The 26,210-nt window shown below is 40.0% G+C and overlaps 1 protein-coding gene and 1 long non-coding RNA gene across 18 annotated transcripts in view; one reads left to right on the forward strand and one right to left on the reverse strand.

Moving 5' to 3' along the window:
- atp2b2 (ATPase plasma membrane Ca2+ transporting 2) overlaps positions 1-26,210 on the forward strand; it is a 627,627-nt gene that overhangs the window by 255,419 nt on the left and 345,998 nt on the right. For 5 of the 17 annotated variants that reach the window (XM_048606384.1, XM_048606387.1, XM_048606391.1 and 2 more), the window contains exons 1-2: positions 11,025-11,406; positions 11,949-12,464. In XM_048606384.1, coding sequence (XP_048462341.1) covers positions 12,260-12,464 — 205 coding nt within the window. In that variant the 5' untranslated portion in view covers positions 11,025-11,406; positions 11,949-12,259. Of the gene's footprint in view, positions 1-11,024; positions 11,407-11,948; positions 12,465-26,210 lie in introns of those variants that run through there. The other 12 variants (XM_048606379.1, XM_048606382.1, XM_048606383.1 and 9 more) reach the window with 4 other exon arrangements.
- Positions 10,163-10,620, reverse strand: LOC125485118. Its single transcript, XR_007263895.1, has 3 exons — positions 10,514-10,620; positions 10,355-10,431; positions 10,163-10,254 (listed from the first exon to the last, which is right to left on the reverse strand). It is a non-coding gene; the product is annotated as an uncharacterized LOC125485118 (long non-coding RNA).

Consider the following 26,210-nt stretch of genomic DNA (forward strand, 5'->3'; position numbering starts at 1 on the left):
GAAGGGTCTAGGCCCGAAACGTCAGCCTTCCTGCTCCTCTGATGATGCTTGGCCTGCTGGGTTCATCCAGCTCTACACCTTGTTATCTGTTGAAGAATTGAAGTGGTTTGGTTTGAGAGAGCAAGCACGATAGTGTGGTGAGGCTGGTGGTTTGTTGATGTAAACTTGAGAGGATGAGGCGTCGAGAAGGATGGTGGCCGTGGGTCGTACAGGGACGTTGTTGTAAGGAAACAGTTGGATGATGGCCAGGGTAAACATTCAGTGAGCTGAGCTGTCAAGTATCTGCTCTGATTTACAAGCTGTGTATTTGCACTATCTAGTTTCTCAGGGAAGTGTCATGTAAATAAGATGAGTTTGGGCTTTCATGAGATGCAAATACATGGAAATAAGGTAGTCGTTGCTCACTGACAAATTTCTGAAGTCACCATTTAGGACGTGAGGAGAAGATTGTTGAAATCTTTCTTGAAATCGAGATTCTGATATTTTCATTCTCTCCAAATTTTTGCATCTTTTTCCCCAATGCTCCCACCACACAAGATAGGGGAAATTCTGTGAATGGTCATTTATTACATCTTGGAAACATATGGGACAAATATACTTTATGTTTCATAATTAATTTCCATGATTTTCTTTGAAGTCTAGATGAGTTATTAATCCAAAAAAAAATTTGTTGTAGTGAAGAAAGTTCTGAACTTCACAGGCTGAGAATTGGTATGGACACTCATTGGGCTACTTATGAGAAAATTTCCCCTGCATTTGTCAATCTGGAAAGGAATACAGAACGGGGATGTGTTATATGATAAATTGAATGTCCTGTTCCTTGGTAACAGTACTTTGGAGAGCAAAGTTACATTTTGAAGTTATAAGGAAGAATCATTAAGCGAGAATTATCTAGCAATAAAGGGTCACACATAGCCGGTGAATTAGATGTTGTGGAAAGAAGACTAAAAGCTCAAAAAACAGGGGAAGCGATAATAGGTGTCAAAGGAAGGGACACAAAACTGGACAGAATAACCAGGAGAGAACAGTTAGAAATACATAGAGCGGAGCATACAGTTGTAGAGAATTCATTACTCTGCACAGTGCTGAACACATAAATTAAATTAAACTAAATATGCTCTGTGATTAAAACTTCTCAGAAAATGTCAGTTTATCAGAATAAAAAGCATTTTCTATAGATCATGAGTGGTAGCCAACTGGTATTATTGGTATGTATATAGTTTATACCTGGTTGTTTGATTATTATTGTGCCACCTGTCACATCCTCAATATGACAGGTTATAATGGATTAGGATTAAATATGATTGAAAATCCAACTCTGGCTCTCCATTGTGGCTTGTTGCAAAAGCACATCTGGTTCACTGTTGAAAACCTGCTATTCTTACCTGTTCTGGTACTTGTGTGATGGCAGACCCACAGCAATATGATTGATTCTCTCCGAAATGCCTTTGTGAGCCACTTAGTTGTATCAAACTGCTACAAAGCCTGAAGAAAGGGATATAACTGATGGACAATGCAGCATCAACCTAGACACTGGCAAACCTAGCATTGTCAATCTTGCAAAGTCTTCCTTACCAATATCAGAGGGCTTGTGCCAAAATTGAGAGACCTGTCCTATAAAAATGGTAAAGTGGTAAACGTAGTCATACTCACCAAATCCAACTTTACAAATAATGTCCCAGACACCACCATCACCATTCCTGGCTGTGTTCTGTCCCACCAGCAGGGTAGACGCACCAAAGGTGGTGACACAGTGGTATATATTCAGAGGAAGTTGCTCTGGGAGTGTTTAACGTTGACTCCGGACCCCATGAAATCTCTCATAGCTCAGGTCAAGCATGGGCAATGAAATCTCCTGCTGATTACCACCCTCCCTTTCCCCACCTTGGCTGACGAATAAGTCCCCTTTCCTGTTGAACATCACTTGGAGGAAGTACTGAGAGCGGCAAGGGCACAAAATATTCTCTGGATGGGGAATTTCAATGTCCATCTCTAAAAGCAGCTTAACCAAGCTGGCCAAGTCCTAAAAGATATAGCTAGTTGACGGGAACAGATGACTTTGATGACAAGAGCAGGACAGAGGCTATGACCTCTATGGCAAGTAACTCACCTTTCATTTCCCCAAAGCCTGTCCACCATTCTACAAGGTACCAGTCAGGAATGTAATGGAGTACACTTCCCTTACCTGGATGGATGCAGTTCTGTCGACACAATCCAGGACAAAGCAGTCCACTTGATTGGCACCCCATTCACCACCTTCAACATTTACTACCTTCATCATCAATCTGCACTTATCTGCAAAATGCAATGCAGTAACTCACAAAGGCTCCTTGGACAACACCTTCTAAACCGTGACCTCTATCATCTAGAAGGACAAGGGCAGCAGATACATGGGGATACTACCACCTACTGGTTTCCCTCCAAGCCACACATCATCTTGACTTGAAACTATATTGTCACTCCTTCATTTCTGCTGTGGCACACTCCTGGAGCTGTCTTCCTAACACCATTCCTGGTGTCCAACATCTCAAAGACTTCAGCGGCTCAAGAAAGTAGATCACCACCTTGCCCAGGGTAATTAAGAATGACAAAAATGCTGGAATAGCTAGTGGCACTCATGTGGATATGGGCTAAAGACTGGTAAATGGAATTAAGCCACATATCAGCCATGATCTATTGAATGGCTGAACGGCTTGCTCCTGTTTTGCTATCTCAATGACTGAATAATTGGATTAAAATTTCAGAATCCTACTCTCACAGTTGAGTTTTACAGCCTAATGTGAAGTCAGGCAAACTCCACATTATTGTTTTTAACAACCTTGAAGTGCTTACCTTTTCCGATTTATGGAACTTTGGTCTGCAAATATCTTAAGATTTGAGTTCTATGGAGCCTGGTCTGTTTATGTTGTGGTTGGATTCCATAGCACCGAGAATAATGAGCAAACAACTGACTGACCTAATCAAATATCTAATGAAGCACAACAGTTTCTTGCTACAGGGATAAACGTAATATCTTTTTGGGAAGGGTTTGGCCAGGTAGATTTGGAGAGACACGAGGAGACGACCTATGATAAATGCTACTGCATGCAGTGTCATATTTTTAGGGGAGACCATTAACTATTTTCTTTAAAAAATAAATCTGAAATCTTGCTGAAAAGAAAGATGTGTGACTAAATCTTTTCACGTTGTAGTCATTAGCGCAAGTGCAAGAATGCCAAATTTTGCATGATCGCAGCAATTTATACCACAGGTGAAAGGAGCGCTGATTGATTGGCAAGGTGATTCCAATTGACCAAGGAATTGCAATGGAGAAAGCAACGGAAACTATAGACTCAACCAAACCGCTGGTAATTAATCAAAAGGCACAAGGCTGGAATATATCCCTTTTATTCACAGACAATGGATTCTTGTGTATGTCACTTCTAGCAAGCAATAATGAACCAAATTGTGAACTCAACTGATCATGTTAAATTGGTTATTAGTGTAGCAATTAGGACAACCAGGATTGCACAACGCTGCCAAATCATAGAATTGTATCCAATAGCATGGGTTTTATTTGGGGCTTTGCAAGCATGCACCATTTTAGTATGGTCTGTACTCTACATGATACGAACAATGGAAGGAGCATACTGTTTGATTTGATCAGTCAGTTGTTGAAATGTGCAGTATACATACTTGCCATTGCACCATACTGAAACTCCTAGACATTGTTGGTCAATTGTGTATTAGGTAGAATGTCCTTTTGGATTGATAGCAGCATCCTGTTTGCGGAAAACAGCGACTGCATGGCAACACCACAAAACAGCTTGCTTAACGTGTTGTTCAAATGTTTTGAGATGTTCCCCAAAGCAAGCAGTCAAATCCTTTGGGGTCTTTACAAAGTAGATAAGACTGCATGGTGAGCAGCAATTATAAAATACTAAGTTGAAAAAAGTACAAGTACATCACCATTTCTGCTGGAAGTAGAGATCAGGGCTTTGGACTGTGACAATAGGAATTGAAAAGGGAGGTGTTTTATCTCCTGCACTTGCATGGAATTGGGGAGTGTTGAGGGTGATTGAAGAGTGGGCATAGAGTCATGGAAGGAATGGTCCCTTCAGCAGCCTGACAAATAGAGTGATAGCATTCAGCTAGAGATGGCAGAAATGGTGGAGGGTGATCCATTAAATGAGGAGATTGGTGGAGTGGATGGCATGGAACTCTTGTAAGGCCTGCAAGAGAACTCATAGCTTAACAAAAGTAAATACTTTACTGGAAGGTCATCTACTTCTGCTGATTGCCCTCAAACAGGTTGGAGCAACTTTCTTTCTCAACACCAGCATTAAAATGGGGTTCATCCTAGTGACATAATCGGATGCCCATTTTCATCTTTTAAATATGGACCCCATTTTGGATGCACTGTGAAAATTCACCAAAGATCCTCAGACAGCACCTTCCAAGTCTACAACCACTTCCATCTTGAAGGACAAGGGCAGCAGATACATGGGAACACCATCACCTGCAAGTTCCCTTCCAAGACACTCACCATCCTGACTTGGAAATATATCGCCATTCCTCCACTGTTGCTGGGTCAAAACTCTGGAATTCCCTCCCTAAGGGTGTTGGAGTTAACCTACAACCTGTGGACTACAGTGGTTCAAGACGACAGCTCACCATTACTTTCTCAAGACCAATGAGGGATGGGCAATAAATGCTGGCCCAGCCACGAGTCCCATCAGTGAATAAAAAAAAATTAGGCTTTGGGTTGACATACTTCTTACCCACAACATAAAGTTGTACTCAGTATGATCACGCAAGGAGTTCTGGTGGATAAATATACTGTTCCATTTTACTTATCCCTTTTCCTCCTTGTTCAGTTTTTCTTGGGCCAGGAATTCAAGATACCACTCTAAATTTGCATTGATTACTTGATTAATTTCATTGGAAATCTGTCTTGAGTTTATGGTATAACCAGATTTTCTTCATGCTAACTTGGAATGTCCACCCAGAGTGTTTAGGAAGTAGGAAATCATGGACGTAATCAATGAATGACGAAAAATTTTTTTTTTAGGCCTTTGTCTCTTCCAATTTTCTCAAGCTGGGATTTCACTTTTGAATTTTTATTAATTCATGCAGCAATTGATATTTATTCTGGTTAACAACCCATTTTGAAAGAATGTTCACCAAACCCTCACATACAGACTCCTCTGAGTAATGCTATCAGATGTGTATATATGAACTTACAGTATCAATTCTTCTATAAGTTGCACTCCCTCATAACTCTGAGGTGTTAGCTAGACATTTCTTTGACATGTGAAGGAGTGAGTGAAAGGCAGCATTATAAATGATGGTAAATGCTGAATAAATTCTGAGTTTGAAATGTTCGACTCACACAAATGGCTTCATCCAGTATTGTTTCTGGTAGATCAGTAACACTGCGCTGTAGATAATGTTTTGAGTATTTGTCTAGACCTCTTGCTGGAACTGTTAAATAGAGGTTCCTTCTGCTTGTTATAGTGATCAAATCTTAGCTTCACCTCAAAATCTTAAAAATTCAACTGTAAATATTATAATAAGATGAAAAAGATCACTTGTTCCATATCGCTTATGATTATACTCAATCACCCTTGGATTTTCCTATTCTAATCTAATTTCTCTGGCCATTTCCTTCCACCTTTCTCTGAATATCCTAATCGACTCAAGTATCATAGACTTTTGTGATAATTCATTTTACATTCTCATAACCATTTCCATGAAAAAAATTACCTTGTATTCTGGCCCTTTCTGCTTCTTACTCTGATCCTAAATTACCTCCTAGTTCCCACTCTGCTGATCAGTTTGCATAACCAATGCTATGATTTCAAGTAGAAGCAAATTACTGCAGATGATGGAATCTGTGTTGAAAGCAAAAAATGCTGGAGATCACAATGGATCAGGCAGCATCCACGGCATCCATCATCAGCTCTGATGAAGAGACATTTAGACGTGAAATGTTAGCTTGCTCTCTCTCCATGGATGCTGCCTGATCCATTATGATCGCCAGCATTTGCTGTTTTCAGCTATGATTTCAAGATTTTGAACATTTCTATTGGATGTTTCCTTGATTACTTTATTTCATTCAATAAAGCCTCAAGTTTCAAAGTATTGTGACTGTGTCCTCTTATTCCTGCTTTATTCTTTGGGATCTAAATTGCTCATTTTCTTGGTTGTATTAATGTTTTTGTGTGTGGTTGCCCAAACTGCACCCAATACTCAAATTGTGGCCCAATCAGTCTACAGCCTAGTCGACACGACTAACCTGATGTTCTGATTGAAAACTGGGCAACTAGGCACTTCAAACGAACTGAGTTATCTTGCCTGCCCTGGGCATGGCTCCTGATTTTAATATGTTAGGTAAGCTTCCTAATGCAGTTGGGTCCATCTTTAAGACTTGTTCGATTTCACTAATGTCATCAGGATCAAAGGTCAATATTAATTTTGTGACCTGAGCAAGAAACTGCATCAGGTTGCCCATCGGGGCAACTTAGCAGGGAAGTGGATCAAAAGTCAAGCTTCAATGTTCCTGTGGACTCTGAAAAGGAGAGGTGTAGTGGTCTGTGCACGAGGGAGACATTGGAAGTGACTAACTCCCTGTCTCTCCCAGCAAGAAAGGCCCAGTTGTGATGCTTTGAGAGGCTGAAATGGCAATAAGAAGGGGGATATTGGGAGGGAGATGGTCATGTAAAGAGGGTGTTCAAAGAGTTCAAAGATAAGGACAGGCGCTTGTCTATCACTAACCACTTCTAGTTCCTATCCCTGCCCCAGTTGTCCCAACATTAGGGAAAATGGGCTCCTTCCAACCCAAGCTGCCAATAAAAAGGTAGAGTCGCCATAGTCCACCCAGACCCTGGGCTGCTCTCTTATTAGAGAGAGATGTCTTGTGATGGTTTAACCTGAGGGTCGCCAGACATTAGATACCCTATCTGTAGAGAAGGCAGGTAATCATGTTGGTGGTGAATTGATGCCCTTATTGGTTGTTAATTGACCATTGAAAGACCTTTACTGGTGGTGAGCCAATAAGGTCGCCCAAGAACAAAGACTGTCTTTTTCACCTTCATGACATTGGCCAACTTAATCTCTGCCTCAGCCCATCTGCTGTTAAACTCTTCATTTATGACATTTTACTTCTAAACTTTTATCCTTCAAAGCACTTTAGGCTGGTTTCCTGCATTCTTCCCTCCATAAATCCAAGGTCATCCAAAACTCTGGTGCTCCTGTCTTAACTCACACTCAGCTTAATTGACCTATCACATCCTTTCTTGCTGGCCTACAATTCTACCCTTGTTTTCAAATCTCTCCATGACCTTTCCAATCGCTATCTGTGTAAATTCCTCCAGCCCCATCACACTCTTTGATAATGTGCGTTCATCTAATTCAGTCCTTCTGAATAACCTCTGATTTTATTTGTTTAAACCATGCTCTCAATGCCTAAGCTTTAACATTTCATTTCCTAAACCTCCCCACCTCTCATGTAACTTTCCTCCTTTATCTCTGTTTCAACTTGGTATCAACTATCTACCTATCTGTAGTCTGTCTTCTCAGTTCAATACCAAATCCTGGCAGTTTTTCTGATTTTTCCCACAACTCAGTCTCTTGACATTAAGACTCCTCAGGTTGAACTGAGTAAGCATTACAACTTGGTTAATTATTTGTTATGGTCATAACTTTATATCCCAACCTTCAGTTATGGCTAAAGATGTTACATATTTCAGGACCTGGCCCAATTTCCCTTACACCCACCCACTCCTCATTTCAATGAAGGCAGGTTGGACGCTGGCAAGCATTCTTCACCTGGGAAGGTTGGTTGCTTATTTAAGTATTTTAACAAGGATGACTTGTTATGACTGAGGTTGAATAAGTGCACTGTCTCTTAAGGCACTCCTTAAAACTTAGAACCCTGTCCAAGCTTCCAGTCATCTGACCAAATATCTGTTTTTGTGCTCATGTCATGGTTTGTTTAAAATGTCCTGTGAAGTGTTGGGGGCGATTATTACTTCAAAAGTTCTTATTTTTGTCATTGTTCAGCTGCATGGACAGTTTCATTTAGGAAGAAAGTTCCTTTGCCCCTCAGTCAGATTTTCATCAAGGCCAGGATGTCGATGTAGGCATCTGTAAGTAGCTCACGGAAGGCAATGGTCTAATCCACAAATGAGGGTCTATGGGGAAGGCGATGGCCCAGTGGTATTATGCTGGTTTGTTAATCCAGAGACCCAGATAATGTTCTGGGTACCTGGGTTTGAATCCTGCCACAGCAGATGGTGGAATTTGAATTCAATAGATATCCGGAATTAAGAGTTTAATGATGACCATGAATCCATTGTCAATCGTAGGAAAAACCCATCTGGTTCACTCATGTCCTTTAGGGAAGGAAACTGCCATCCTTTACCTGGTCTGACCACATGTGATTCCAGCCCCACAACAATGTGGTTGACTCTGAACTGCCCTCTGAACAATTAGGGATGGGCAATAAATACTGGCTAGCCAGTGACCCCCTCATCCCACAAATGAATAAAGAAAAAACAAAAGGGGGATGTAGAGATGGATGGTGATATTTGATCCACTGGCAAAGTCTACAGTGTCAGCAGTGGGAACAGTGAGTGAATGGGGAGGAGATCAACAAAATTAGCACCCATTGCAGACATATAATCAGAAGATAGGCTTGGATCCTTGGATTTGAAGCTCATACAGAGGCAGCAACAGTTCCCTCAATGGACCCTGTGGAAGATGCCAAGGAAGGTGTAGCAGGAATTTGTAGGTGTACGTGAAAAGGACTCAAGCCTAGAATGTTAGGGAAGTCAGAAGACCATGGAGTGTTGCAGGATTGGGGTAGGTTTTTGGGATGGCACAGCATTTGAGAAAGATGGAAGCATAGCAGGCATAATGACAGGTGAGAGGCGCTTAGGAAAGGAATTGAGAAAAGTAGTAAAACAAAAAGGACTAGAAAAAAAAAGTAAGAAAGAATAGTAGGGCTAGATTCATTGACACAACCAAAACAACCATACGATTGAACACAGGCAGAACACAAATATCTGGGCAGGGCAATGTCCCACTTATAAAATCACATCTATCCTGGCAATAAACAGGGAATGAAGAGCAATCACAACACAGCTGGACTTAAAGTCAGAATTCTGTGGTGAAATTTAGAATAGTCAGGGTAGAGTCAACAAGGATCATCAATGAACTGTTATACTATTTCAAAAACAGGTGAGGAAGCAAGTGAACTCCAGAAGACAAGTTCAAGAGTAGAGCATTGAAGAATGCACTGATGGTGGCATTACCTTTGGGACAATGATCGAGGAGATGTTCAGGATTGTTCACAAGATGAAGAAAAAAAAAGTGATTCACCTGATTTCAGGAATCCCATTTTCCATTTGAAGGCTCTCTCTTGCTTTTAAAAGTTTGTGTAGCTGAATCCCTAGATCTCTCAGTTCCTTGGCTCAAATGAGGCTTTTACTGAACAGAACATATTTCTAGTTTGTTATTTTTGCCAAGACTGACTACTGCAGATTTATCTGCAATGAGCTACATTTGCTGCATACCCATAGCTAATCTGTGTCCATATGCAATCCCCTGGACATATTCTCAGCTTGCCATCCTCCATAATTTGATATTGTCAGTAAGTTTTGATACATTGATTATAAATCGAAACGCTCATACAAAGGCGAGCTCAATACCACCTATAATCAGCTTGGCTGATTTGTGGTAAGTCCTCTGTCTTTTCCTGATAACTGCTTTAGCACAATTGCTGCCAGATTTAAACATTCAGGGGATGTTCAATTCATTTGTGTTTCATACAGCTGAAACCAAAATAAAAATTATAAACAGTTGCTCTTTTCAGGCTCTAGACAATTGAATAATCTTATTCACTCAATACATCTTTTCTATCTAGTGTATGAAAATACAGTGAAGGAGAAGTATAAGGAGAGATGTAAACAAAGCAAAGAGGAGATGGTGCACAAGCAAAAAATAGAACCTGGAGCACAGATCAAAGTGTGGCCAAATAATTACCTTGGACAGGCAGAGAATACAGAAAGAAGGATACAAAATATGCACACAAAATAGTTGACTGAGTCACAGAAAAATCGATGGAGAAAGTAATTGTATGCAATCTATATCAGTATATTTATATCTTTTAAATGAGTCTTGCCATGTGGGTCAGGTGTCTTTCGCCTGATGCTACAAGCTATCACTAACGTCTCTGTGCTCCACCGTGCTTCATATCGCATTTCAAAATTGCTGGTGGGACAAGAACACATTTCAAAACATGAAACAAAGCATTTAAATCAAAATAAGAGGATTGTACGAATGGATGTTTTATGTAACACTTGCCATTTACCAAAGCGCTTCATGACGCTGGAGACCTGTGGGAGGGCTGTGGAGCAGCTTGCAGAAGCCTTTACTAAATGACCTCACCTGGAGCAGACAGAATGTTTAGTAGTTGATGCCAAATTGGTGATTAGAATGTGGATATTGCTTTTCAAAGGATAGAACTTACATTTAAAGAGTGAGGAAAATCTGATCCCTGTGGTACCATCTGCTACTCCTGCTAGGAGTGTGAAGCCGGGCACCCGGCTGTTCCTACTTCCTTTAAATGACCTTCTCAAACACTGTGATAACGTATAATGCAACTCCTTCATAATCGCGAAATTCTCATACAATGGCACGTTTTTCTGTAAGCTATAATAATATCCTAATCAGAGAAGTGTGTATCACATGGTGTGACAAAGCTAAAAATATTACAGTAAAGTATTATATTTCATTAATAGTGGTATATCTGAAAGACTATTTAAACCAAGAATTGAATCAATGTTGCCCTTTCCTTGATAACGCTTTCTGTAAGCACAATGTTATATTTCAATTAGAGGGTGTTTATTGAGTCACCCTGATGGAAATTAAATTAACAAGCTGATTAAATTGCTCCATTTAGTAAAACCTATCAGTACTGATTCTAATGCATTTGGAATCAATTAGAGCTTGAGAAAATACTCCTGGTGAAATAATATCCTCAATAGTTATATTCCTGAAATAATTAATGTCAATTGTAATTGTGTGTGCATGTGTGAATTTCAATAGGAAAATAAATTCTTAAAGTAAAATTGTCCCTTCATGGAGTGTAGAAAATCATTCATCTGGCATGACTGGTTGGTATTTCTGAGAGCAACAAGAAGGATTAATTTATTTTAATTCATTGGTGCAGATTCTGCTGCCTGACTCTGGGGTTCAAATTCATATCCTCAAGGAGAACTTCTTTCCAAGAATAGCCTTTGACAGTTTCAGCCATCAGGGCAGCATGCATAATTAAAGAAAGCAACCCCTGCCATCTTGCACTGTGTAATAGTCAATGGAATGAGAAGAGGTTTGAACGCCAAAGAGCAGCAGGGAACAGAGGTGAGAATGTTGTCAGGCTTTGAAAATTTCATATACCCAAGATGGGTAGTTATTTGGTGAAAAGTTAATTGTACATTTATTTCTATCCATGAGAAATTGTCTCGATTACAGATTGAGGGATAGGTAATAGTATTCATTTCATATTTTTGTTCTAGAAATTACTTTATTTTACCATTTATGTTTCGATGAAGATCTACAATACCATTTGAACAAACAGCACATACTAGAGACACATCTGAGATCCTGGCATACAGGCTTGCTGTTTAATATTCATGAGCCATCTAATTTGGCTGGTGCACTCGGTACTGATCAAAGTGAAGAATACCACTGCAGGAAAGCTCTGTGCCTGTGACAGTCATCAGTGTCATAACCAGTCAAGGCTGCTCCGGCAACAAACTGTATTTTACTGAAGCACTTTTAAGCCCTTTACAGGATTGAGCTGTTACTCTCTGATGTTGCAGGGACAGGGCTATTCAGCCCCTGGATACTTGTGGTGAAGGACGTTTGCTAATGCTTTCTTCTGCTCCTTTCCCTTCCTAAAGGTTTGTGCAACCAACTGACCATGTAGAATCTGAGAACCTGAGACAACCACGATGGGAAAGTCTATATGGAGTGGCGCTGGACTTCAGCCTGGCCTGCAGCGATCCATTTGACTATTAATTGGTTCTTGGTTCCGGTCCTTGATGAGACTGAAGTGCAGCGAGTCTACATTAGCAAGCCGCAGTACAAAAGCAAAATAAAAATAGTGGATATTTTGATCGTACTGATTGAACAGAAACTTGATTACAATCTGCACTGACCTTATCCCTGCCATAAATATCTTTATAAAGCTATAAGCAATACTGTGGAAACAATGGGAGACATGACGAATAGTGCGGTGGATTTCTATCCAAAGAACCAAAGACGCGAGTCTAACCATGCAGGTGATTTTGGGTGTTCTCTCAATGAACTCCGCTCTCTTATGGAGCTACGTGGATCGGAGGCAGTGCAAAAGATACAAGATACCTATGGTGATATGAATGGATTCTGTAGACGTTTGAAAACTTCGCTAACAGAAGGTAAGGTTATTTCGTAGTGAAAAGCATAAATACACGCTGACACTAAAATAGCCATTCTTTTAATTTAAAAAAATGTTGATTATCTTGACTTGTCAATACATTGCTTTAGTGTTCAGTGACTTGCATCTGCGCAATGTCACATTAACCTTGGGAACAATAGTTCATTGTAGCAGGTAATTTCTTTACAGGGTTTGGTCAATATAGCACGTGAAAATGTGTTGTGCCTATTTTGGCCAGCGATATATTTAGCTGTGATCTCTGCATTGCTTAGTAATAATGTAAATTTATATCAATGATATGCACCGCATGCATACATCAAAATACAATTAACAGCTCTTTATCGTTCAGTGGAATCAGCCAGTTTAATTATTTACATGAATTTTTAATTCTTGTCGTGAACTGCTCTTGTAGAGAGCATAGTCACAGATCGTTACTGCTACAATTATATATTTTTATAATAACTGAAGATATCCTAAAATATGTATGCAAAGCAGGGCAGACTAAACTCTGAGCTGGAGTTGTGTAGCTCAAGAGAAAGTTTACTTTGTGAATGCCCAATATTTGTAATCCAAATGTATGAACAGTTTTATCTACATGAAGGAGATTTACTTGTACCATTCTATGAATAAAACATTATCTAATACCATCACAGTAACACTTAGGCACTGGCTCATAACTACACGTTTTGAAGTACTTCAACATATTAATTGACATCTGATATTCTCTTAAAGTGTAATAGGAGTTATAGTTCATTAGCATACTAATTAAAGTTCATTGCATGAAACTTGTTTTCCTATTTTCTTTTGAGAATCTTAGCGGGAGAATTTGATAGCCAACAACAAATGAGACAAAATGGCATAAACATTGAACTGTTATTGGATCTATCAAATGCAGGAATTTGAAAAAGTACAGATCACTTTTTATATTGGATGTGGTCACAACCGAAAAAGGGATCAAAAGCCCACGATGTGTTTGTGCTTGAGGTCTACTCTCCATCCTCGGTGTGTAAAGTTCTTCCCTCCAAAATCTGTCCTTAGTTTATCACCCAAGTCATGGTCACTTGGAGCACCTATTCTTAATGACCCATTTCAATTGCCTATTACTCCTCTCAAAATCTCCAGGTTAAAATTTTGATTCGTGTATTTAAACAACTCAATGCCCTGCCCTCTCTGTGATCTTTTTCATCCTTACTATTAATTTTTACTTCGTATTTTATATATTCCTTGAATTTGACCATTTGGCCCCATCCCTTTGCGATGGCATTGCAGCCCAGCTTTCAGCTACCTGGACCTAACTCTCAAGAATTCTTTTACTCCTCTGTTTCTCTACCTAAGGACATAAGAAATAGGAGCAGGAGTGACGATTAAACCTTTGGTCATTCAATAAGATCGTGGCTGATCATCAGCTTAAGTGTCACTTTCATGCTCACTCCTCATATCCCTTAATTCTCTTAGAGTCCAAAAGCCTGTCTGTCTCAACCTTAAATATTCATAAATGAACATTCCACAATCCACTGAGTTAGTGGATTCCAAAGATTCCCAACCCTTTGAATGAAGACATTTCTCCTCATCTTAGTCCTATATGATTGGCCCCATTTCCTGAGCCTGTGTTCCCATGTTCTAGACACCCCAGTCAAGGGATACAACCTCTCAGTGTCTCTCCTGTCAAGATCTTTCTAAATATCTGACCTTGTGATTTTGAAACCATATTTAAGATTTCTCCCTTTGACCGGATTTCTGGTCATGTTTCCTCCTTTTTTGAATATTGTTGAAGCTCTTAATCATGTCAAGCAAAATTGTTTTATCTTAAACATGCTTAAAATATACATGTATTTTTATGCTTAAATGATTTGTTAGCTTAAAAGTATGATGCTACACTGCTTATCTATAAAGAAGTAAGCCAGTGGTTGAAGGGAATTTCACAATTGATGAGTTCAGTGGATAGTGGAATTCCATGCTCTTCTCTCTTATTGAGCACCGAGACTGGTTCACATGTGCAATCCCTTGTTTGAGCACATTTTGAGTGTACGTGAGTTGCTAACATTGACTGTTTATTCAACTGAGGAGCAACATTCCCAAGCTTGATGCACTCATTACTTGACGATTTGTTTTGCAACAGCAGTCATTGGATAGCCATCAAGAACTAGGTGGCTGGCAGATATTTAAAAAGAAATCCTCCCCCATCCTTTATCGCTCTTCTACCAATAGCCCTGTGGCATTGAAATAAATTGTAGTTTCCCATTACTACCTGGTCCATCCACCACAACATCTGATTCATTTCTTTTTAGAGATGCTTGTAACTTTCACCATACTGCCTAGCTGAGAATTTTTGTTTGTTTTTTTTTCAAAACATTGGGCAACCAATACTATTTCTTTCGCCTTTCAATTTTCCATTATTTTAGATGGTCACTGAATTCAAGTTGCAATTATTTAGACTGCATTGTGTGTTACTCCTTCTGTGAGTGTTGATCTATTGAAAATAATGTCGACGTTTTCAGTGCTGAATTGTGTCAATTGAATATTAAATTCTGCTGATCATACACGCGTGTGGAAATCACCAAGTTTCTGACAGAGATTGCCCCCTCCTCCAGAAACTGTACAATGACCGTATCAAGCCAAGAAATCTCTCCACTGTAATACATTTAAATGGTGTGAAGCTGTTGTACTTGTGCACCCGAGCACACTAAACTCACCAGACAAAAGCTAGGGCTTTTCTGTTCCGATGTAAGTGCATCTTTAACAGCATTATAGTCCATGACTACTGCCAGAAAACCTTTTTGCTAGGGAAAATGGAAGAGAGTTCTGCAGTTAGTCAAATCAAGATGAGATTTGATTACAGCTGTTACTCTGGGAGTTCACTTGCTGTCAATAAAATGAAACCGCTTAATGACCATCTGTAATACACAATGGATCCGTGATATTCCATAAACACTGTTCTGATTTAAATACATATATTCAGTACCTTTTGGGATTTTGTTTAAACTTGTGAATTGGCCTGGTTTGCAGATTGGCTGGAATATATACCAAATACATTGGTAATAGAGGAGGTGGGCATTGAGTCCAACATAGGGTTATTGATCACACGATCTGCTCTGTCTTGGATGATATTAAGATTCCAAGCTACTTATGTCCTGATAACTGATAGATATTGCATTGCACTCCTGACTTTGGTCATGTGCATATTGGAAAGGATTGAGAGCTGCCTGTTACAGTGTACCTTACTTCTGTCCTATGCCTGTAGACACCCACTGAGTACTGTGGTCCTGGTTAAGCTTCTCATCTCTGATAACACCAGTGATGTTGAAGGTTGAAGAAATGTAACAATGACGCATGTGAAGATCACCAAGTGTTTGTAGAGATTCCTCCCATCGGAAATATTGATTACTGAGCTGTTAAGTAGCATAAATATTAAATTCTCTTTCTCAGTTTTGTTCTGAATGTTGTCCAGTTCCAACTTAAATATTTTTTTAAAGCAGAAGTAGATAAATTCTCGTTAGGAAAGGGAGCCAAAGGTTATTGGGAGTAGAGGGACATGTTGAATTCGAAACACAAACTGATCAGCCAAGATCTTATTAAATGATGGAGTAGGCTTGAATGGTGGAATGCTCCCTTTCTGCCCTATTTCATAGGTTTATACTGCAGGCCAACATGAATTGCTGAATTATCTGAGGAGTTGTGAATGGGGTCAAGTATTATAGAATTGACAAAACAGAAGCAAACTATCGATTTTTATGAAGGGCAGTTCACTGATTAAGTGGCCAATGTTGATGCTGAGATTGTTGCTTTGAGGAGTACTGAACAATATCTTGGACTCTGGTAACCACAAGCTTCTTTCTTTGTGTAAGGGCCCATTGCCTTCAGGGTAATTTTAACTTTACCCCAGCGAGAAAACTGATTAGAACAGATTGACTACACTCTGCTGGTTTTGCTTTTCCAGATGGATTAAAGGTCCTCTTTCTCTCTACATTTTACTTAGCCACTTCCTAATGCCACATTTAAGTGAACCAGCTTTGTGGTGCCATTATTAAATAATGAAGGTATGAACAAATCAGGAAACTGCAGGTCAGTGTGTCTAACATCAATGATAGGGAAACTATTGGTGGAAATCAATTGAAAGACAGAATTAGTATCCACTTGGAGAGGCAAGAATTAATCACGGATTGTCAGCATCACTTTGTCAAAGGCTTTGCCTGACAGAGTTGTTTGAGATTTTCAAGGAGGTGATGAGTTATGTGCATGTATTTATTGCAGTGGATGTAGATTACCTAGACTTTGATAAGGCTTTTGACAAGGTCTTGTTTGGGAGTCTGGTCAAGAAGGTAAGAACCCATGAGATCCAGGGCCATTTGTTAAATTGAATTCAGAATTGCCTTCGTGGTTGGAGGCAGAAGGGTAATGTTTGAAGGTTATTTTGTGACTGGAAGCCTGTGTTCAGTTGCATGCTGCAATGTTTGGTGCTGGGTCTCCTGCTGTTTTTTTTTTAGTGTACATTAGTGATCTAGACATGTATGTAAGAGGAAGTTGATCGGGAAGTTAGTAGAGTGGTAAATAGTGAGGCAGAAAACCTTAGACCAAAGGGCAATATAGACAGGCTGGACAGATGAACAGAACAATGACGAATGGAATTTAATCCTGAAAAGTGTGGAGTGATGCCAAGGCAAAGGAGTACACAATGCAAGGTAGGGCCCCAGGAAGTGAGCATGTCCACAGATCCTTTGAAGGCCAACAGGACAGGCGGATAAGTGGTTAAGAAGGCATATGGAATACTAGCCTTTATTAGTCAAGGCAGTGAATACAAGAGCAAGAAGGTTATGGTGGAGCTGTATAAGACATTAGTCAGACCCAGCTGAAGTATTGTGTGCAGCTGTGGTCATAACACCAAAGGAATTATATGATTGCACTAGACAAGGTGCAGAAGAGATTCACCAGGACATTTGCCTGGACTGCAGCAATTCAGCAATGAAGAGAGACTAGATAGCCTGGAGTCATTTCCCATGGAGCAGAGAGGCTGGGGTGTACAAAACTTTCAGCAAGTTTAAGGAAGAATGTTTTTCACCCAGAGGGTGGTTCTTTCTGGAACTTAATGCCTGAAAGGGTGGTAGAAGCAGGACCTATCACAACATTGAAGAAATATTTAGATGATCGCTTGAGGTGCAATAGCAAGGCTATGGACCAAATATCAGACCAATTGAGTAGTTTGCTGGTCATCGAGCAGCTGAGACATCATGGGCCGAAGAGTCTCTTTCTGTGCTGTAAACTCTATGACTCTGTCATTGTATATTGGCTGAGCATTAGCTTTGATGATAATTAGCACCTTAGCCAAGGCTGAACAGGACTTTTTCCCCCTGTTGCTTAAAGCTAAAGATGCTTCTAACATTGCACCGTTGCCTTTTACACTCTAACCGCTGTTCCTCAGCTAAGGATGGGCTTATTTATAAACCATCTTCTTCCCTGAACTTCCCTTTTTGTCAACTACGTTATGAACGGAATACAGTGCTGCTATAGAGCTATGCTTTAGTCTGTCAGCTCTATTGCTTCGCGCTTTGTGATGAGCATGCTGGTAACCCTGTGTTTGTGTCTTCACCAGATTGCTACCTCTGTCAGGGGGCTGCTTCTGGCACACTCTTCTTCACTCTGCATTGAACTGGGGTGCACACTTTGCCCTTTTAACTATTTCATTATAATGGAGTCTTCATGGAATACAGCAGCAGATTGGGCAGGAAAACAAACCTCAATTGGGGAAAAAAAACTCCTATGAAATTCCACCCTCTTTTTAATGATCAGTGGGTTACTGGCAGGCTGTAATGGAACTCCCCCTTTCTATGGATGATATGAAGTCTTTGATAGTCAGGAAGTAACTGAAAGCCTGAGAATTGTAAGTGTGAAGTGAAAATGTTAAAAAGTACATCTAGCAGTGACTTCTACCGGAAATAAACAACAGATTCTCTACCCACTCATCTGAAATAACAAAATTTGCTTTGTCTTCCTTTTCACAAAGAATATTTATTGAATAACCCTCAGTTGGGAAAATTGGATTAAGCATCTATAAATTGGATGAGTGAGAACTGGCATCACATATTGATATGTATTTTATCAATTTCTTATCTACGATTTCATACACATCTGTGAAAGATAGTAGTCATGGTTCAGGGAAAGTTTTTTTTCTTCCAATGAAAGCTAGCAGCTAACTTTCTTGGGAGTTATAGCTACTGGAATATTCTTTTAAATTAATTGAAGGTAAAGTTTGAATGTAAACATACAATATATTAATGTTGATATTACAGTGCCATATAACATTGGTGAATATCATATATACTCAATTTAACAAATGTGATGCTCTAACTTTTAAATATTAAAAATTACACATTTAAATAACTCCTACTTTTAGTGATGGTTAGATGTCCTGACTCCAACAGGAAGTTTATTTAACTGAGGTGTGTCAGGGTTTAGAGGAAACTAAATTAAACATCAGATTTGATGTCTGTTTGTATTATTTGTTACAGAATTTTCTTTTCATTATAGTCAAAGTAATTTCTTCTAGCGAGTTGATGCCATTTTGTTTATCAATAATTATTGATAGCACTAAAATTTGGATCCTTGTGTCCATTCCACTGCTGTGCAAGAACAAATTAGCTAGTCCTGTTCCCTTACTCCTTTTCCAAGAGCATTTCAAACATTTTCTCTTTGGATAATGATCCAACGTTCTTTTGAAACCCATGATTGAAATTATCTCCACCATCCTCCTCAGGCACTGAATTCCAGAACTTACTTTCTTGTTGCATACGCAGAAGCTTTTCTTCATGTCACCTTTCCTTTATTTATCACTTAAATTCCATCAGTTTCCCTGGTTCTTGCCCTTTCCACCAGTGGGAACAATTTTTCCCTACCTGTCCAGATCTCTCATGATTTTAAACACCTCTATCTCATACCCTCTCAAAATAACTCCAATTTCTGCAAATTGTCTACGTAACTGAAGTCCCTCATTCCTGGAACTATTCTTGTAAATCTTAGCTCTACTCTCTCCAATTATATTCATGTCCTTCAAAAAACAGCACTGATTGGCCTTCTTCTGTATTGGAACCACCATATGATCCTCTGATTATGTGACACTTTAAAAACTGTGAAATTAATAACATAGCATCTACTTGTCTATGCTTTTGTTGCAAATCCAGTTGACAGTTATCATTCTTGGATTCAGTGCCTCTGGTCTGTCACGCAAGCAAATCCCAGTCCTTTCTGATTCAGAATTTACATTTGCTGTCCAGGGGTGTGACCTGAAAAGGAATAAATGCTAAACTTCTCAATGGATGAATGTGATTGCACAATGTTCCACCTTTGTATACTTCACCATGATCCACCAATGAAAGATCTCACCAGCTAAACTTTCCCATATTCTCTATATAAAAACAGAAAGAACTGGGGATGCTGTAAATCAGGACGAAAACACAGATGCTGCCAGACCTGCTGAGCTTATCCAGCAAGTTTGTTTTTGATCCCCATATTCTCCGTGTATTTCTGCTTGTTACTCATCTGATTGCAAAGGAGACTCCAGCATGATGTTTCCGGATGCCTCAGACGAAGGACTAAACTGCTTCTATTGTTTCACTTGGAATAATTTGGGGAACCTAGTATGTTCTTCTTATGACTCAGCTTCTCCAAATCCAGTCAGATGGACAATTGATTGCCTTTCTGGATTCGAGTCTATTCCTTCTATTTATTCTCTTCTCTACCTTTTATCCTTTTCTCTTACTACATACGTTCTCCTCCATAGGTACTCTATCTTCACAAACCCCAATTCATCATGTTTATTCCTACTTTCATGCAACAGTCCCAGCCCACTCTCTTTTAAATGATCCTTGAACTTCTCTTTATTCCACTCTTGGCATCTCTGAAAAATGCACTGTGGCAATAACAATCCCAGCTGCCTCATCTGAGTCTATTCATACAATTTCACCCCAAACCTCGCCAGCCTCTTTACTACCCCAGCTCTGACGCCTGTGGACTCAGATTGACTGACTATTACTGCTTGACTCTACATTTTCCTTCCAGAATGCACCTTCATGTTGCAATAAAGCCCTTGTCATTCATCGTATTATTGTAAATGATCTCATTAACATCACTGGCTTGATGAAAACTTGGCTGAAGGTGTGCTTACACTTTTTGGAGAAGCTTTCCTGTGAGGGTATATTTCAATGACTAGCCCTGCTCAAACCATTATGATGGTGGTGTATCCTTTATCAATTGGCCTACCTCCTGTATTACTTTTAAAACTTCTCCTTTTAGTATCCCACTATTCAAATCTTACTTTTAATATATTGTTCCGTTTGCCTATGCAAATATCACTCCTTTTTTTTTCTGTTTTTCATGCACATTCTGCACTGAATGACTTAACATCTTGGCAATTTCAATCGCTATCTCAACTCTTGCAGCATTTTCTCCCGAGATTTTATTGCATTGCTTTTCTCTCTAAATCTCTCCCTCCATATAAACTCTCCTCACAGCCTTGCCATTTCGAGTCGCCTAGCTTCTGCCATTGTTGTTATTGCTGAAAAGGAACTCTCTCATCGTTTTTTTTCCATTGTGCTCTACCTATACTCTCATTTTCCCTCCCAATGACATTTCATTCTGTGCTCATCCCTGGAGAATAATCTCTCAAGACCCTTGCCACTTCGCTTCTAAATTTTCAACTATTCAGGTATTGGCTTGCCCTTCACCATGGCCTTCCTGCAACTACTGAATCACACCATCTCAACTACCTATAATCCTGCATCGCCATTAACATTGTTCATCGGTCTTTCACCCTAATTTTATGCCAGTCCTGCTCCCTTAAGTCCAAGGAATTCAGATTTGAATATCTTTAACAATTTTTTTATTATTTTTTTATTTTTTTCATGAGATATGGGTGTTAAGGTGAGGCCAGCAATTTGTTCCCCATCCTTAATTTTTCTAGGGCTGAGTTGGTAGGACTATATAAACTGTTATGCTCTCCATACAATTAGCAGACAATCCAGGAATGAAATGATGATAACTTCTGAAGAAGAGATATACCACATTCAAAAAGTTAACTCTGTTTCTCTATCACATTTTTTAAACCACGTCCTCTGCCTCCTTCATCCTTACTTTCCACAATGAATGCGATGAGCTTGTGAGACTTTCTTTCACAATCATTGAGACCATCCACTTTACTGCTTTGCTGTTTTGTCTTCCTTTCTCTATTCTCACCAGATAAACTTGTCCAAATGTTCCCCACTGGCCTTCTTGTGAACTTTAAATAATGTTCTGACTTCTTTTAGATAGTGTCCATTCCCTGTGATGCCTTCTCCAATCATGTTTTGGTCATGGGCCCCACATTTTGCTCCTTTTGATTCTCGTCCAACCAACCTTTTGCAATTCAACTTTCCTTTCTAGGCCTATGCTGTTATTAATGATGCCTTTTCTTCAGGTACTGTTCATTCTCCTTCAAATTGGCCTTCCTTAGCCTTCTCCTCAAAACATCAATCCTTGACCCTACTGCTTTGCAAAATATCTCCCCATTTTCAACCCACCTATCCTCTCTAAAGTCTGCAAAAGTAGTGTTGCCTCCCAAATCTTTCTTGCAATTTGATATCTAGTAAGGTCTCCAAACTGACCATAGTGTTGAAATGACCCTTGCCAAAGTCAAAATTCACCTTTTTTTTTGTGACTGTAACATAGAGAATTTCTGTCCTCATCCCTCTTGACTTCGCTGTAGCCTTTGATGCAGAATACACTATACTCCTCCAATGGCTTTGTATTGTTGTCTAGCTGGAGGGAGCTGGCTCAGCTTGCTTCCATTAGAATTTCTAATTTCCACCCAAATAGATTCAACCTTTATTCTCCATAGAATCTATATCACTTCTCACTATATTGCCCTGATGTCATCCTTAAATATCAGCGCTTCATCTCCCTTACTTTCCTGTCTGTCCTTCCGAATAGTCTGGTATCTCTGGATATTTAATTTCCAGTCATGACCATCCTGCAACTATGTCTCCGTAATGGCTACTAAATCATACTCATTCACAATGATTTGTGCCGTTAACTTATCTCCATTGTTTCGAATGCATTCAGGTAAACTGTCCTTATGCTAGTTTTTATGCCTTTTTTTTTAACTCTAACATCTCCATTAATAATATCTCATGAGTTTTCCTTCCTTCTTAACTTCTTTTTTCAATGTAGTTAAACCCTCCTGCACACATGTTAACCTTCTGCTTTCTTTTCTATTTACCGTTATACTTTGTTTCCCCCTTTCCTTCCCTCCAGTTCACTAGTCTAAAGGCCTAGTGACCACCCTATTTATCCTTTTCGCTAGAACACTGGTTCCAGATCGGTTCAGATGGAGACTGTCCCAACAGTACAGATCCCTCCTGTTCCAAAACTGATGCCATTGACCCATGAAATGAAACCCCTCTTTCTCACACTACTCCTTTATCCATGTGTTTTCTTCCCTAATTTTCAATATCCCTAAACCAATTTGCACGTGGCACAGGTAGTAATCTGGAGATTATAACCCTTAAGGACCTGTTCCTTAATTTCATTCCTCATGCTTGATAATGCCCTAACAGGTCCTCCTTCCTAGTCTTGCCTGTGTTGTTTGTCCCAACATGGACCACAACAACTGGATCCTTGCCTTTCTGCTCCAATATCAAGTTTGTCAGTCTCATGTCCCTCACCCTGGCACCTGGTAGGCAACACACCATGCTGGACTCTTGCTCCTGCTTACAAAGAATTCTATCAAACCCCTAATTGTAGAGTCCCTTACAACTACCACTTGTCTTTTTGCTCTCCTCCTCTTGAAAAGCCTCCCGTACCATGGTGCAATGGTCACCTGGCTCATCCTCCCTACAGCCCTTTTCCTCATCCTCACAGGGAGCAAATACCTCATACCTGTTGGACAAGGTCAAGAGCTCAGGCTCCTCCGTTATTGAATTCAGGATCCCCCAAATGCCTCACTTGCAATCACACCCAGCTGTCCCTGATCACTGACTGAATTTGAAGTATTTAACCTACCAGGTGTGACTGCCTCGTGAAACAAAGTGTCCAGATACTTCCCCGCAATCCCTACCCCAGATGTGCTGCAGTATTTGAAGCTGATTCCAGCTCATCAACTCTGAGCCAAAGTTCCTCGAGCAACCAACACTTGCTGCAGATGTGGTCACTGCAGTTTGCAATGGGACCAGCCAGCTCCCACATCATACAGCTACAACACATCTCCTGCCCAGCCATCTCTACTTAGTTAATTACTTCATTAGTTTATATAAATTTATTAATGAGTTAATTAATTTATTAATACTTTTATTGCTGTGTTCTTTTTTTAAGTTTAGTGCAGACTTCCTACCAGCCAATCAGGTCACAGCTTCCCTGTGAAGTCACTCCAGTTTTTCTTGCACCGACAATGGGCCCCAAGTTAGTTTAATGCTCACTCTGTTCTGCTGCTCTGCCCTCCCACTGCTCCCTGCAGACTAGGCTGCAGTCCCCGAGCTCACTTAGTTTTATGCTCACTCTGTGCTGTTGCTATACGCTCCAAATGCTCCCTACAGAGTAGGCCATGACCTCTGAGCTCAGTCAGTTTTATACTCACTCTGTGCTGCTGCTCCGGCCTGCGACTGCTCCCTGCGTCACCATAATTCTAAACAAACTTCCGTCTCCGCTCCCCGCTCTGTAACTGGATCTTCGACTTAATAACCCATACACCGCAATCAGGAAGAATAGTTGACAATCTCCTCCACGATAGTCCTCAACACCAGTGCTCTGCAAGACTGCGTACTCAGTCTTCTTCTCCTCAGTGGCCACATTCTGCCCCAATTCAATTTACAAATTTGCTGATGGCACCACCGTTGTAGGTCAGATCTCAAACGATGACGAGACAGAGAATGCAGGAAAGAGATTGAGCGCTTAGTGGCATAGTGTAAAGACAACAATCTTTCCATCAATGTCAGCAAAATAAAGGAGCTAGTCATTGACTTCCGGAAGTGGAGTGGAGGGCACACCCTGTCTGCATTAATGGTGTTGAGGTGGAGATGGTGAGAGCATCAAGTTCCTCGGTGTGATGGTCATCAACAATCTGTACTGGTCCACCCACAACGATGCAATGGTCAAGAAGCATAACAACGCCTCTACTTCCTCAGGAGGCTGAGGAAATTTGGCATGTCCACAAGGGCTTTTACCAATTTTCATAGGTACCCCATAGAAAGCAGCCTATCTGGATGCATCGCAGTGTGGTTTGGCAACTGCTCCTCCCAAGACCGCAAGAAATTAGAGTCGTGAACACAGCCCAGTCCATCACGCAAGTCAGCCTTCCATCCACTGACTCCATCTATACTTCCTGCTGCTTTGGGAAAGCAACCAACATAATCAGAGACCCTTCCCACCCCTGTTATTCTCTCTTCCATTGGGCAGAAGATATAAAAGTTTGAATACACGTACAAATACTTTCAAGAACACCTTCTTCCCCGCTTTTATCAGACTTTTGAACAAATTTCTCAAATGTTAATGTTGATCTCTCTCTGCCCCTTCTTTGTGGCTGTAACACTGTGTATTCTGTATTTTACTGTGCTACCCCAATTCACTTTGTGTGACACAATCTGCTTGTACAACATGCAAAACAACACTTTTCACTGTATCTTGGTACATGAGACAACAATAAATCAGTAAACGTTGAATAGCAAGTATTTATTTCATCTAAATGTGGGATAACTGTCTTCACTCTGTGCCACAAATTGCATTCCCAAAATATCATTTTCATCCCAGGCTACTGTCTTTAGCTGGGAAATGTTATTTTGCATACTTGGTCTTGTGTTTGATCCTGAAATGAGTTTCTGATCAAATGTGCTCTTTGTCATCTCATTGATATTGTTTGGATTCAAAGCAAGCTTGGAGTCAGTAATTCTAAAACTCTCATGCATGCCTTTGTTACCTCTAGATTTGACCATTGAAACTTCTCCTGGCTGGCCTTCCACCTTTTTACTGTACATATTGTACATCTCCCAAACTTATACTCCACATTTCAGTCAACCTCATCTTTGCTTACTGACTGTCACTCCTGGAACCATTGAAGATGTTTCAATTTTAAAATCATCCTTGTCTTTGAATCTCTCTATGCCCTCATTGTTCCATATAAATTTTATGTTTGACTGTAATCAGGTGATGGCTATTAACTGGGAATTCACCTGGACTCATAGTTAGGAACAGGCTGAACCTTTTGGTTCTTGGTTTGGAGCTGTACTATGTAGAGCGTGTGCCTCTAAAAATATAAGCTTCAAAGTAAGTAAAGACTAGGCTCCAGTTCTGTCCTCGTTGCCTAGCTATTTATCTCTTAAACCCCTAAAGCCGCCTCCAACCCTACCAGGATTTGGGGTTTCTGTGCACTTCAATTCTAGCCACTTGTACATCCTTAATTTTAACTGCTACATCATTACAATCATACTTTCAGTTGCTTTGAACCTATGCTCTGAATTCAATGCATAACCCTTTTCGCCTCTCTCTACCTGTCTCTCCTCTTTTAAGATGCTCCTTAAAATCTACATCTTTGATCAGGCTTTTGGTTATTTGTTCTGATACTTTCTTCTGTATCTTAGTATCAAAAATATCTTGATAGATATTGTTCTTGTTAAGCATCTAGAGCTGTCTTACCACCTTAAAAATGTTACATAAATGTAGAGATAACACGGTGTGGAGCTGGATGAACACAGCAGGCCAGGCAGCATCAGAGGAGCAGGAAAGCTGACGTTTC

The sequence above is a fragment of the Rhincodon typus genome, chromosome 16 (assembly GCF_021869965.1).
Source record: "Rhincodon typus isolate 14 chromosome 16, sRhiTyp1.1, whole genome shotgun sequence".
Taxonomy (NCBI): Eukaryota; Metazoa; Chordata; class Chondrichthyes; order Orectolobiformes; family Rhincodontidae; genus Rhincodon; species Rhincodon typus.